Below are 15056 nucleotides of genomic sequence, written 5' to 3' on the forward strand. Positions count from 1 at the left end.
TAGGGTGATCACACAATTTCATATTATTAAACTTTCATAAATATAGATCTAGTCTTCAGGTATAAGAAACAAGTTGTTTTAGGACAGTATCTTGCAAATGACAGGACCTTAAGAAGAATGTAGCTTCTTTTCATTCCACTGCCAATAAAAATTAAGTTTTGGCTAAGTCAACTCGGCTAAGTCAACATCTTCAAAGAGATGGGTGGTCCAGTGGTTAGGATGCTGCTTGAGATGCCCACACCACATATTGCAGGGTTTGGGTCCTGGTTCCACTTCCAATTTCAGCATTCCTGGTAATGTGTCCCCTGGAAAGCAGCAGGTGATGGCTCAGGTAGGTGGATCTCTGCCACCCACATGAGAGGCTCAGATTAATTCCCAGTTCCTGGCTTCCACCCAGCCCGGAATTGGCTGTTGCAGAATTTGGGGAGTAAACCAGCAGATGGGTGATTTGGCCATCTTTGAAATAAACAAATAATAATTTAAAATAAAAAGATAAGGAAATACAAGTATCATGGATTTCAAAAATTTTTTGCACCAAAATACTTATCTTTTAATTGCATTTTCCACAGATTTTGTGAAGTACCTTTTTATATTCTGAACATCAAATCACATAGATTCTGCTTTAAGCAAAGGGAAAACAAAAATACTAGTAAGCAGTTGAATTAAAGGATACGACTTAGAAGAGATCCTATTTGTCTTTGTAAAAATATCCTCCCAGATTTCATTTACATAGAGTCCCGGTTGGCTCTCCTGTTTGTTTACGCATCATTACTTGATGAAGGGGTTGAAGAGCTGAGAAAGAAAAGTGTTGCAAGTGTCTCCACTTAGGGATCCATCATAATAAAGTTAGCACATCTTTGAAATGATAATGTAATGAGCCATTCCCAGGAACTGGCTTCACACACAAATTTCAAGAATGTTATCTGCTCACAAGGGAGGGGGGATCCTTGTGTGTGCTGTGACAAGACAGAATGAGAGACTGAAGCTCAGGATGTAAAAACCAAGGATTTACACAAAATGTAACAAAAATGCAACAGTAGCTACAACTTAGAAACCAGTTTTACTCTGCTGCAAACAAATGGACAAGATATTGTACAGTATATTAAGAAAAAGTACAGCATAATACAAGGGCCACTAATAAAAGAAACTTAAGGGGAGGACTTAAAAATGCTTATTTGTAATATATATATTTACACACTGCAATAAAAAGCCACAATAAATACACAAATTTCCATGTCATTCATAATAAATACTGAAAATATAAATACAGAAGACTATAGCTAATATGAATAAATTATTACAACATAAGGTCCAGGTTAAGTTCTGTTGAATATTATTGTAGCTTATTTCATATACCCTTTGGCATCTTTGATGTTATAACTTACACACAAGAGAAATCAATCTAGAAAGTGTTCTACACGCAACATGACATCTGAGTGTAAAATGACTGTATGTATGTACTGTAGTTTAATTTTCTTCTTCAAACATTTGTAAGTCATTTGGTTGAATATAACTGTAATAAAATGTCTATTGAATTACAGTTGATATTGAATAAAGGTAATAATAAAAATCAGTTGAAAGATAAAACCAATCATCCTGTCAAAAACACAATGCAGTAGCTTTTCCGAGTTTTTAAAGATTTTTTTTGTTTTTGCTAGCGACAAACAAACAAAAACACAGAATAAAAACAGATACTCCCAAAAGACTTCCCTTGCGTAAGGACCATTCCTAGTGTTTGAATGGCTCAACATAGAAGGATGACATTCGAGTTCTCTGGATCATTTATTCTACCAATACATTCAGCTCACCAGATTTCACCATGATTTGCAAATGTACCAAATTTCTATGGAAGCTGGAATGTGGAGACACAGATGATGTTTTAAGACTATGATCAAGGTAAAGGTAATGAAAAATGTGACATTTATCTAAGCAACCAATTATACATATATCCTTTTGATGGGGAAAAATGTGATTTTGATTAATGTCAAATGACCTTTCCTATCAAATTGATATACCCTGTGACACTGAGGGGAAACACACTGAAATAACAAAGTGCCATTTTATGCATTAACAGGCATTAACCAGTACATATGTATTAATAGTTCTATCTTAAGAGGCTATTACACCAGAAATGCAATAAACTGAAAAGAAAGCAGATCAACTTTACTAAGACACAATAAAGGCTGAGGTTCTTAGGAACAGAGTTGTAATCTACAGGTTTAAAATATTTTTTTACTAGTTATGTACTGTAAATGTCTAGCATTTATTATACATCAAACACGTTTGAAACATGTTTCACAAACTACACCTCAGACTTATTTCCATAGAGGTGGCTACAGTCAATTAAAACATGGGCCAAATTGTATTACATTCTTTACATGAGCATTCTACAGCATTTATTTTTCAAACAAAAAGGATCATTTCCCCCTAGTGGTATTTGTGGGGAGTAGCCACACTGATGTGGCTGTCATTTCACAACAGCGTTGGCGTTGGGGAAATAAACAGCTGCACCTAGATTGAAACAAATCCTGTGGAGAACGAAAACATTGATTTCAGGTATGCTCCTCATCTTCTGGCTTATTCTGCCTTGGAGTCAAGTCAACTCCAAGGAAACAGGAAAAGCTTTGAAAGCTGCAGGTAGTGCTTGGGTCAGGTGATTAGAAACAATAAAAAATATCACCATCATCCAAGACTATTTTTGTTTCAGGCCTTAACAAGATGACAACTTTTCGATCATTTTCCTGATCCTTGAGAAAGCAATCAGCCAATGTCCGAGTAACATGTGGACAAAGGCTGGGGCCCTCTGCAGTCATTTTATTCCACATTAGTATCTGCACAGCTAATCTCATCTTCCCCAGAAGGAGTGGAAAGAGTTCAGATTCTTATTTGTCATTTTAGAAAAAAGATAGATTGGTGAGGAGATATTTAGAAGCAACATTGAAGAACATGTTTACTTTGTGTAACTGTAACTTCTGAGAAGATTGAACACTTGAAAAGTTGAGTGTCTTGATCCTACTTTTGATGTTTGTCACTGGGATCCGAAACAGTCACTTGTCTGTTATTACCTCCTGACATAACAGCAATGAAAAACAAAAACTAACTATGGCTGTATTTGTCAAAAATAGGTCATGTTATGGAGCACTGTCTCAGTACTCACATCTTTCTTTACAAATCTAATTTCTTCGGATACTTCTGGAATCACTAAATATAATAGCCAAGGTAGGGGAAAACCCACTCCAGTCCAATGTAGGGAAAACTTCAGTACAATGGCCCAAATTGCTATAACCATTGCCCAGTGCCTCTCTCATATAGACTGGCCAAGACTTTTTCTCATTGTGAGAAGACCTGAGAGAGCTACATTGTGTTGCCAAGGAAACAACCTTCCCTAGAGATGTGAAGAATAGATGGGTCTCTATCCTGTTGGGCATGTCTGAGTGACAGTCCTCCCTGGAGGTAGATGGATGAGCCTCATGACCCCTGGAGTACTCTCTGAGTCTCAGGACTATAAAAATTGAAGGATACAGAAGAATCTCAAACTTCCCTTTATTCACACACAGTTGGCAATTGTGAGTGTCTCTGAAATGATTAAACTGCTCTGAGAGAAGCGGTTGGCATGACGGGTACCTAATGAATCAGCATTCAGCCAGTAACCTTTGACAGCAGATCCTATTTGATGCTGCTACAAACAAAATGACTTTGCCAAGTACTAAATCTTAAAATCTATCAAGCTGCAATTTCATCTGGGTACCATGAAATCACTCAAAGATTAATCGAATTTTAAGAAGACAACAATTTCTTTCCTGTGTTTCAATATTTCAGTTTCTCCTTTTTAGAAGAATTTGGATTTGGATTTTATTATTTCCTTTTCTTTCTTTGAATTTGTTTTGAAGATAGATGGCTCTTTTAATGGCTAGTGGGGGAAACCGGGTTGAGAACATGGAAAAGAAAGGCAAAATAAATTGGATAAAATGTGCTACAAAATTAGAATTTTCAAATTCTGTGTTTTTCCCCCCAATACTTTGTCTATGTAGAGACAACAGCAAAACCACATTATGAGACCTTGCCCCAGACCTCGCCCCAGACCTCCCAAGCAAGGAGTAGGGAGCCTTACCCAGTGTGGCAGAAGAAAGTGATGAAGATCTCTGGGACAGAAGCACCTAGATCATTTTTAAACACAGATTTCCTAAGTCAAATTTCTTTCAAATACTTATTAATAAATAACATTTAAGATAACCCTAAGACTGCTAAAACTATTGAGAGAAGGGCAACAGAGAAAGAAAAAAAGTTATGTAACAATGAATTTACTCCAAAATTACAACAGAGAGCAATCAATTAGGTCATATAAATTAACTTAGATAAGGGCAAGGCTAATTTCTGCCATAAATTTGCCTTATCTTAAGTCTTTTTAAATCAATATATGTTGTCTTTAAAATATTTAAATGTTCTCACATGTCACTGAAGTGAGTTATTGGACTGACTTGCTTATCACCATGGAAATGAATGAGTAATGCGAAGAGAGAAATTACATCATTAGCATATCGAATGCAGATTGTCCAAAATACTATTCTATCTATCATATTCCTTTGAAACTTCAGTTCTACAGAAACTTTTGTGAAATATGAAATAAAATGACACTGCAGAGATGACTTGTTTTGAATTACATTTAAGTGAAAAGGATCAAATAAAACGCAATTACCCTTTATAAGAAAATAGACACCAGCATGACTTAAATCTTTGAGTTACTTCATTCTCCATAGCTGCAATAAGTATTTGTATTTATTAAAACTCCAAGCAATCTGCTAATAAAATTTTCAAAAATCTACATAAAAAATGAACTGAAAAGACACCAGTTTAGGCTTTGAATATGGTTATGTACAATCTCCGGCCTGCCACCCCCTGTATCTCAGGCATCATTCTCAGAATCTGAAACTCAGTGCTGGCCAGACTGCATGTAGTTAGTAAAACCCAAGGGATAACAAGTGTGGATTTTTTTTGTGATAATAAAGAAATAAACAGAGATAGAGACACATACACTCCCTGTCTCTTGCCTCGTGATATCATGTGGTACTTTGGACTCAGCCAGCAAGAAGTTCATCACCAGAACTGAGACAATGCCAGGGCCATGCCCTTGAATCTGCAAACCCATGAGTTAAATAAATCTGTTCCTTTATATGTTTTTAAAAAGGGAAAGCATAAAATAGAACTCTTGGATGATTTAGAAAGTGGGTCTATCTTGAAAAGCCAGGAGAGGAGTCTAGGTAAGCTTAGTAGTGACTGTTGTAATGAGTCACATAATGTGTAGATTTGGTAGCAAAATATGAAAGAGCTCTTTTATTTCTGTATTCCTTACTTTTGATAACAATGCAAGTCATTTGTCAGTCATTTTACTATAAAACACATTTGCATTTCTTTAAAGATAGTTACTTTAAATGCTGTAAGTCTGTTTTTGTTTTCTAAAGCATCACATGCCCTAGAGATAGTAAAATGTAACTGATGTGAATGTTGGCCAGGAGATGTGGGCACCAGCTGGGCTGTGAGTGTGTCCGTGCTGGAACTGCCCCTTCTGGGTTTCAGGGTGCCATATGTGAACTTGGTGGTTTAATAAGACCTAGCTTAGCTCTGCTGGAACGCTTTCATAGTTCCCAGGAGACACTGCCACTTATTAAGCTTATTCTCCACCTTCACCCACACCCTGATGCTGCTATATTTCTAGTGAGTTTTCAAATTGCTGGCATTCAGTCAATTAAGCCAATTAGATTCTTTAATGTTACAGAAAACATCTGATGAGCTGTGCTATTTGAACAAAACTGTGGCATTTGGTTTAGGCATTTAAGTTACTCCAGCACAAGTTAGCAGATCTCAGAAAAAGAATGGAATCAGGTGTTGAAGTTTTAAATTAGAACTAAGAATGATTGAGGTTTCAAGCTTTTGGTGCTGGTTGTGGTAAAGATAGAAGACAGAGTTTCAAAATAGTCAAATCTTGCCTTTGACAGCCTAAAAGTGCTTCCTCTGTGTTTTACACATTGACCATAATGACACTGTAAATTTTTTTCTAAAGAGAATAACAAGCAGATGCAATTTTAAGGTGAAACTTTAACTTATATTTGCAGAAATAGAAGGCTCTATGGCAAGTTTTAAAAAGTCTCTTGTTGACTTCTGAGGATGACACTTTTCTAATGACTAATTTGGTGGTTTATAACTCCAGCTAAAAGTGAGAGGAACTAATGACCTCTATTTTCCACATTCTGCTAGGCGATGCCTTTGGAACTTGGAAGAGGATTTTGCTATTTTGCTAGGCTATTAATGAATAGAAAGAAAAGTGATTATTTTCCACAGTTGTTTCAAAAGTTCTCTTAACTTATTTCCTGCATTATGCATGAATCAAACCCACTTTGGTCTGGTAAGCATTTGCTGATATAAATTTAGCATTACTTATGTAGGTTCAACATTGAAGAAAGTTAGCTGAAAGTCTCTTTTTCACTTGTTTCAGTCTTAGCTGAGCTTTGAGTGAATTCTGTCATTTAAGATGAGGGAAGAAGGAAGAAGGAGGATTCAGTGAGTTTCGTTAGTTTAGGGAAAAGAAGCATCCTTTTAATTGCAGCTTGCATATAATTAGACAATAATCTATGTCATGTTATAAAATCATAGATTAAAGGACATGAATAAGCTTGATTATTTCATGCGACCCTGCATCATCATCATCATCAATCATCATTGTCACCTCTTAGACTTGGGAATGTTTCATCTTATACTTTTTACTACCCAAAGCAATTGCTACAACATAGCAGGTGTTCAATAAATATCATGGAAAGAAAGAATTTATACTCAATAAATTTTGACTATCAAGACCAAAAGGATATAAATTTGTACAACAATATAAAATTTTTAAGCCAAAGAATAAATGATAGAGCAATTTATGGAAATAAATCACAATATATTTGCCATTAGGCAAAGACCTTTGCCTAGAACTCATCTGTCAGAGTATAAAATTTTAAAGAACATAATCACTTAACAAAATCTCTACTTCTTCATTAATTCATAGCCAGTGTTTCTCGAACTTGCAGTTTTATTTGAGTGAGAACAGTACTGCTGTACCAGACATGATTATCAAGATTTTAACAGTTGATAATGTGGCTGGAACACTGGGAAAAATACACAAAAAGAGACTGGCTTTCAAAAAGTAGCTATATTATTCAATCAACCAAAAGACATGTGACAAGTGGAGTTTTATCTATGTCTTAATAATTGATGATCAAAATATTGGTGGTGGGGGGACTTAAGTAAAACTCTTTCATTGACTTCTTCCTCTCAAAGGAAATCAAGAATGACAAAGGAGACGAAAGCTGCTCCAGCCACTTGACTTGCAAATCAATTTGACCAGAATTATAACTGAGAATTAAGCCCCATTTATAGGTATGGGGCTGGTGCTAAAACAGCAGAAACTGGAACACACTAAGCTTTGCAATTGACATTGAATTACTAAAATGTTGTGTCAAAAAACTATAATTTGGTTAGTTAAATTACGGGGGCACCGCAACAGCTGCAAGTCAGGGTATTGTGTTTTGGTGTAAAGGTCGGAAGTACCCCAACTACCTGCATCTAGCCTGATCCCCCTTTTTAAAAGCTTAGAGTAACTGTAGCACTTTCCTGTCATGTGGGCAGTTTTTGTTGAATACAGGGGCTATTACTGGGGAAAAAAAAGTCAGATGGAACATTGTGCTATCTTAGCTTTTCTGGGAAAGGAAGTAGCAATGAAATGATCCTATCATTAGTATTATTTGCAACTTTGACTCAGTATTTTCAAACTACAGCTTCAAAAATTATCCTCTTTTCTAGATCACACTTTTAGATCATAAAACCCAACCAGATACTAGGGGAGGAAAAGGTCAGTATTCATTACTAGTCAATAACTAAAATCTATCATTCTCTACTTTAGTGTGCACATATTTGTGTGTGCATGTGTGTGTGTGTGTGTGTGTGTGAGTTTTTAAAATATGTAGCTTACATATGTAATTCGTAGGAAATGTTTAGGAGTTACAAAGGTATATGACACTTTGGAATGAAAGTTTTATGGTTGGAAGGTTAATTCTTAGCAGGGCAGTGACTTTCTACCCAGTAAGACAGAAAGGTGGGGCAAGGAAAGCTCTGTTTTTAAAGCATCTTTTCGGGAAAAAATGTTATATTACAGAAACCTGGCCAAACAAAAAAGTAGGCTTCAAACCTTCTTGAGAAAATAAAGCTGAACTAAAATTAAAGTATCGATTCAGAAACTGGACTGTCATTCTATCCGTCAGCTCTGTCCCAGCTGGAGTTGGCTCCACCCCACTCTCTACACTAGGTGTTCCAATAATAACCTCAAAGTGTTTCCCATGTAGATCTCCCAGAGCTTTTAAGGGTCCAGCAAATACGGAACATGTGATTCTTTCCTACGCTTGCATCAACTGACAATAGCCGCTTGTCATTTTCCTTTGGGGCCTGTGTTCTTTAGACTGTATTGGCTGAGAAAATTTTTTTGAACATCTACTACTAAATACCGTAACTTTACAAACACCCCAGCAAACACTACCAAGATTTGAGAATAACTCCATTTAGTCTGAAGAGTGGATCATTCAAAAGGAACTATCCTAGTTATGAGTACCGACATAAAGATAAACCAAAAGCTTTTTTAATGTTAGTATGAATTGCCATAAATTCAGCTGAGTGGTGGGCTAGAGAAGGAATAGGAACCAACTCCACCATGGAAGAGCTGCCAAGTAAACATGTTTTCCTCAAATCAAGTTTTTGTAGGAACTTTTCCATTGGAGACCTTTCTCTAGATCAAGCATTTTTAAGTTCAATTAAATAAAATAGCATTTTTGAAAAGAACTGAGATCTACAGTACATTTATATCCATATTTCTAAATACTCATCTAAAAGACATAAAAAAATGAGTAGCTATGCAGTCACTGAGTAGCAACGTGTGTCCACATTTCTAATTATCATAAAACACTTGAAATGACATAACAATAGAAGATCAAAATGTGAAACAGGTTTAGCATAGTCATATTGCATTATAAAATGGTAGAGCACACTATTAAGTTACCTAAACTAATTTAAAGAAGTCCTCTGATGAACCAAATATGGATAATCTGAAGGTGGGGAGTGCATGTTTTATTTCTATCTGTTCCCTTTCAAAAGAGAACATGAGGTAATTAGAAAGTATGCAATGCATTCTGGATTTTTCTGCTAATTGTCCCAGGCAAGACAAATCAAAATGCTTCTGAAAAGTAAGGCCTACTTGAGCATTTGGGTGGAGGCCTCCCCTTCAATCAGCTCATCGCTAAGTGGCAATCTCATTACACACGTGTTTTGTGTGGACGGGTTGATCAGGCTGGAGCAAGGACTACATGCTCAGGGTGTGTCTCTGACATGTTTCCTCAGCCTCCTCTGCACGTACTCAGGTCCTCAGAGTGGCAAAAGAAAACAGGTCATTTTTCCTCCGTGGGATCATATATTAAATGTGTGAACCTTACAATAGTTACAGATCTTTTTAAAAAGTATTTAAAAATTTTTTCATCTCAAAGTGTTGTCAGTCCCCACCCCACACGAGGTACCGTGAAGGGGCACTAAAGTGCATTTTGATGGAGGGGGTAGAGCTTAAAGGTGCTGTCCAAGGTAAGAACCAAGATGCTGCTGTTTACAAAAGAAAGGCAATTCCTTCTACCTCCATCTCTGGAGTCCACTGAGGGAGGGCAGTGAAGAAGGCCCTCGCCAGAGGATTGTCCTAAGTCTTAACTTTAGAGAAAACTGTGTAAGGACCTGCACATATAGACTCATTTATTTGTCCAAACTAGCAAAAATAGGCCTATTTCACCCTTAGGAAAGTATTTGCAAATCTGATCAGTGATGATCATAAAAACGTGAATGGATTGAGATGCAATCCAAGTGGGCATGCTCTTGTGGTCCTGGCTATGCATCTTCAGTTCGGATGAACATGCTGCTGTTCATAAAAACGTGACTTCTAAACTACCATAAATAAAATACACATGGGACAATTAAATCTTTGTCTTATAATAATTACTTTTACATTAAAAAGTCCCCATCATCTTCAGATATATCGAAAATTAGGACTCTAAATCATATTTCCCAGTCTTAGATAACAATCTTGCACAGGCCCGATAATCCAAAACTTGGAGCTCTGATCTACACAGCTTGGCAGGTTTCACACAGTTTGACAGAGAGGCAACTGTGAGATATGCATTTTTAAAATTTAGCATTTTCTATCAAAACAGTCTGAAATCTTTTAAAATCCTTATAGAGACTGTATTTGTGCAATGCCACAGTCATGTAGCTAGAAAGGAGAAAACAAAATACAGTCTGGAAGATGAACCACAGTCCAAGTTTTCTTGGTCTTCAGTAAAAACAATATTGAGCCCAGGAAGTCCAATTCAATTCAGTGCTTTAAATAGGAGAAGATCTGGTCCTAGAATAGTTTCAGCTACTACACAGGGACAGTCTCAACCACGGGTGACTTGATGCATTCTTCGTGCAATCTGCTCTTTTCTGCAAGGCTCAAAGAATTTTCAGCAGGGTGCTCTGAAATGTGACTGTCACCATTCAACGTAGAGACAAACCCTTCCTGGGAGGGGCCTTTCAAGTATGAGTGAAATTCCACTTGAGGATGATTGGACCTGTGTTCGGGATATAAGCTATTACAGGGCACACCGCTATCATTTTCAGAAGAGGAGCAGCAAACAATCACAGACGGGTTGGCAGCTGGGAAGTGGGAGGCCCCGTAGGCCTCTTCTGCTTGACGGGCATAGTCAACGAATTGCTCTGGGGTCATTGTGTAAGGCACCAGCGAGAGGGTACCATTTTTGACAGTATCTCTTTCAGAGTAGTTCTCAGAGATCTGGTTAGGAGTTCCTGGAATGTGGCTATCTATTTGGTAATACAGAGTCGAAGAATTGGCATAAAAAGAAGCGTTTTTTGCGTGGCTTTCATGAACAGCAGTGCCATCAGAATAACAAAGAACTGAAGGAAGAGGGACAACCTCTGCATGGGTGCCCAGACCTTCCACAAAGCTGTCTCCCTTATCATCATCATCCTCTTCCTCTTCTTCCTCCTCCTCTTCTTCCTCCTCTTCCTCCTCGTCTGACTCACTAGGTGCCAGACTTTGCGTGCTAGAATCGGTGACTCCACTGCAAAAGCTGCTCCCGTCCTCCTCCTCTTCTTCCTCCTCTCCTTGGCAATCTAATTCCTCAGCAGACTGCAGGTGCAGTACTGCAGCCTGGGGCTCAGTTTCAATCTCAAAATTGTCTGCAATAGAATATTCTACTGAGTGGGCGACTGGGCCCATGGAACTACTGTGAGCACTTATCTCACCGTGGCAGCCGTTCAGCGTGGGGATTTGCTGTTCTCGGTTTTTCTCCAGTTCAAGTTTCATTATTGTGTGCAAAAAGTGAGTCCGGACACGGATAGGATTAAATTCAATTCTACCTGCTGTGTTACTACATCCTTCTTTAGTGCAGCCACACGGGAAAGACATACGATCCACCTTGGGAGGAAGAACAGAGATTAGCACCATGGAACTATTACAAACCAAATAAAAATCCAGTACCTTTCAACAACCCCTTTGAATTAGGTAATCCACTTATGCCAGAGCAAATGACAATCAAACTGCAAATAGGACTGCAAAGGGGAAGTGAAGGTTTAAAACATAAGACTTAACTAGTTTTCAAGCCTAAACTCAAAGTGAAAATGGGCTTTATGGGGGTAAGTGGATATTTTCAGTTCATTGATCCCTGCTGGTGCTTTTTTCCTTTCTCCATTTTCCATTTTTCTTTTCTCCCTGGGCCTTTAATTTTGTTTCCATTTTGCAGTACTTCTGTTTTTTCTACATGCTCCTTTTCTTCTGCTTTATTTTGTTATTTTATTTCAGTATTTTTAGCTGGCACATAGTAATTTATGGGATACAGTGTGGCATTTTGATACACAACACATTGTAAAATGATTGGGTCAGGGTCATGGGCAGATATCACCTCATATGTGATTTGTACTGAGAACATTCAAAACGTCCTCTACTAGCCTTTGTGAAATATTGAATTAACTGCTTTCAGCCATAATTATCCTACTGTGCTATAGAACACCACAAGTTGTTCCACCTATCCAGTGGTACCCTTGCACATACTAGCCATCCTTTCAACATCTGTGCTTCCTGGTCACCAAGTGTTCTCTGCTCCCATGAGATCAGCTTTTAGCTTCCACATATAAATGAGACTATGTGATGTTTTCTTTCTATCCTGTCTTGTTTCATTGAATCTAGTGGTCTCCGGTTCCATACACATGGCTTCAAAGAATAGAATTTCATTCTTTCTTTATGGTTGAATAATATTTCATTGCATACCACATTTGCTTTATCCATTCATCTGTCATTGAATATTTTCATTGATTCCACATCTTGGGTATTGTGAACAGTGTTTCACAGGCCCAATATTTTTAAATTCAATTTTTTTTAAAAAAAGAAGAGTGTATTTATTTACTTGGAAGTCAGAGTCACACAAACACACACACACAGAGAGAGAGAGAGAGAGAGAGAGAGAGGGAAAGACAGAGAGAGACAGAGTGGCGGGGGGAGAGTGATCTTTCATCCATTGGTTCATTCCCCAAATGGTGGCAATAGCCAGGGCTGGGCCAGGCCATAGCCAGGAACCAGCAGCTTCTTTCAGGTCTCCCACATGGATGCAGGGGCCCAAGGATTGGGGCCATTTTCCACTGCTTTTTCCACGTGCATTAGCAGATAGCTGGATCAGAAATGGAGCAGCCAGGACTAGAATTGATGCCCATATGGGTGCTGGTATCACAGATGGTGGCTTAACTCACTGCACCACAGTGCTGGTCCGATAGGGCCAATTTTAGAAAATCAAATTCATTGTATTGCTCACCACCTGCTATTTTTAATCTTATATGACTTTCTCATGCTAGTGGTGCATTTTCCCATTTGTTTAGTATAAAATTAGCTTCTCTGCTTGAGGTGCCCAGCTTGGTATCACTTAGTATGAGGCACCCTCATGATTTGCTCTTCTTGGTTTACCTCCTCATTCTCTTGGACCCTTGATCCATGGGTGCATGTGACCTGGACCTCTTCCTTCCCATCCCATTCCATAGACTACAAGTTTCTCAAGGGAAGGGCATGTATTTTAGGAACATCCGAGATCTAACTGTTCAAGTGGCTGGGTGATTCAGCAAGTGTTGTTACCTCTTCATTCAGATGATAAGTGAGATTGTGGGCAAACCAAAGGTATTCTGAAGATTCTGCCAATAGTCTCAGACTCCAGAAATTAATCTGTATGCCAACCAAAGTACAGGAAACAAAAAAAATCTTGCCTTGTTTGTAACCTAAGCCAAGAACAGGGAACTTCTTCTGCTACAGAAGAGAAGGCTGACTCTAATACAGCTATCCTGCTCACAATTAAAAGAGCAGATATCAGGGTCAGAATCTGTAGTTATTTTCTTTTTCCTTTTAAGTTTTGTTTATTTCTTTAATTTATTTGAGAAAGAGGAGAGAGGGAGAGAGAGAGGAGAGAGGGAGAGAGGGAGAGAGAGAGGGAGGGAGGTAGGGAGAGAGAGAGGGAGAGAGGGAGAGAGAGAGAGAGGGAGAGAGGGAGAGAGAGAGAGAGAGAGGGAGGGAGAGAGAGAGGGAGAGAGGGAGAGAGGGAGAGAGGGAGGGAGAGAGAGAGGGAGAGAGGGAGAGAGGGGGAGAGAGAACCAAGACACGGAATAACAGAGATCATTCATTAGTTCACTTTCCAAATGCCTGCAATAGCAGGGACTTGGCCAGTCCAAAGCTAGGGGCTAGAAACTGAATCCAGGTAAGAGTACGGATGTATCAGAGATCTAATTATTGGAGCTGTCACCACGCTTCCCACTGTGCATCAGCAGGAAGCTAGAATCAAGAGCAGAGCCAGACTTGAACCAAGGCACTCTGATATGGGATGCAGGTATCTTTACTGCTAGACCAAATGTTCACCCCTGTAACTGTTTTCTAATTTGAGCCATCTCTTTACTGCAAATCCATCTTAAGCAATTAATTGGTCTGTTTGTGGGAACTGTCTTCTTGTTTTACCTGATTTAAGCCACCATCTGCAAAACTGGCATCCCATATGGGAGCTGGTTTGAGTCCCAGCTGCTCCACTTCTGATCCAGCCCCTGTTAATGTGCCTGGGAAAGTAGCAGAGGATGGCCCAGGTCCTCGGGCCTCTGCATCCATATAGGAGATCCAGAAGAAGCTCCTGGCTCCTGGCCCAGCCCTAGCTGTTGTGGCCATATGGGGAGTGAACCAAGGATGGAAGACCTCTTTTTCTCTGCCTTTGCCTTTCCCTCTCTGTAAATCTGCCTTTCAATAAATAAATAAATAGCAAAATAATAAAAAAGAAAAATCCTAGTTTCTACATAAAATAACAGCACCTATCCAATCATAGGGCACTGTGAAATTACATAGTGGTACTTCAGAAACTTCATTGACATATGGCATTAAAAAGATAAATTTAGGAATTGGTACTGTGGCATTATGGGTTAGCCCACTGCCTGCAGCGCTGGCATCCCATTTGGGCAATGGTTTGAGACCTAGCTGCTCCACTTCTGATCCAGCTCCCTACTAATGTGCCTGGGAGGGCAGTAGAGGTTGCCCCAAGTGCTTGAGGTCCTGCACTCAAGTGGGAGACCTGGAGGAAGCTCCTGAATTCTGGCTTTGGCCTACCCAGCCCTGGCCATTGCAGCCACTTGGGGATTGAATCGGTAGATGAAAGATATTCTTTCACTCTCTCTATTTTTCCCTCTCTCTCTCTCTCTCTGTAACTCTGTTTTTCAAATAAATAAAATAAATCTTAAAAAAAGACAAATCTATTTTTGTGCAAAAAATATTTTCAATCCATGCACTTTTTTTGATAGGCATTTTACCTCTCATAGATGCATGATCATCTAATCCAGGAGCTGGCAAACTATTTTTTTCCTTTTAATTAGTTTAACCTTTAAGCTTTTAAGAGCATAATCAATCAGGTGAGGCTAGTAGGGATATT

The 15056-nt window shown here is 38.6% G+C and overlaps 1 protein-coding gene across 11 annotated transcripts in view; it reads right to left on the reverse strand.

Annotated features, from left to right (window-relative positions):
- Window positions 1–525: 525 nt before the first annotated feature.
- The window catches only part of CSRNP3 (cysteine and serine rich nuclear protein 3), a 236250-nt gene continuing 221719 nt past the window's right edge, over window positions 526–15056 (reverse strand). For all 11 annotated transcript variants that reach the window (XM_089329080.1, XM_051848553.3, XM_008258688.5 and 8 more), the window contains one exon: window positions 526–11536. In XM_089329080.1, the coding sequence (XP_089185206.1) occupies window positions 10481–11536 (1056 nt within the window). In that variant the 3' untranslated portion in view covers window positions 526–10480. The remainder of the gene's footprint in view (window positions 11537–15056) is intronic.

Source organism: Oryctolagus cuniculus, chromosome 3, assembly GCF_051225735.1.
Source record: "Oryctolagus cuniculus isolate XC-2025 breed Fujian yellow rabbit chromosome 3, ASM5122573v1, whole genome shotgun sequence".
Classification (NCBI taxonomy): Eukaryota; Metazoa; Chordata; class Mammalia; order Lagomorpha; family Leporidae; genus Oryctolagus; species Oryctolagus cuniculus.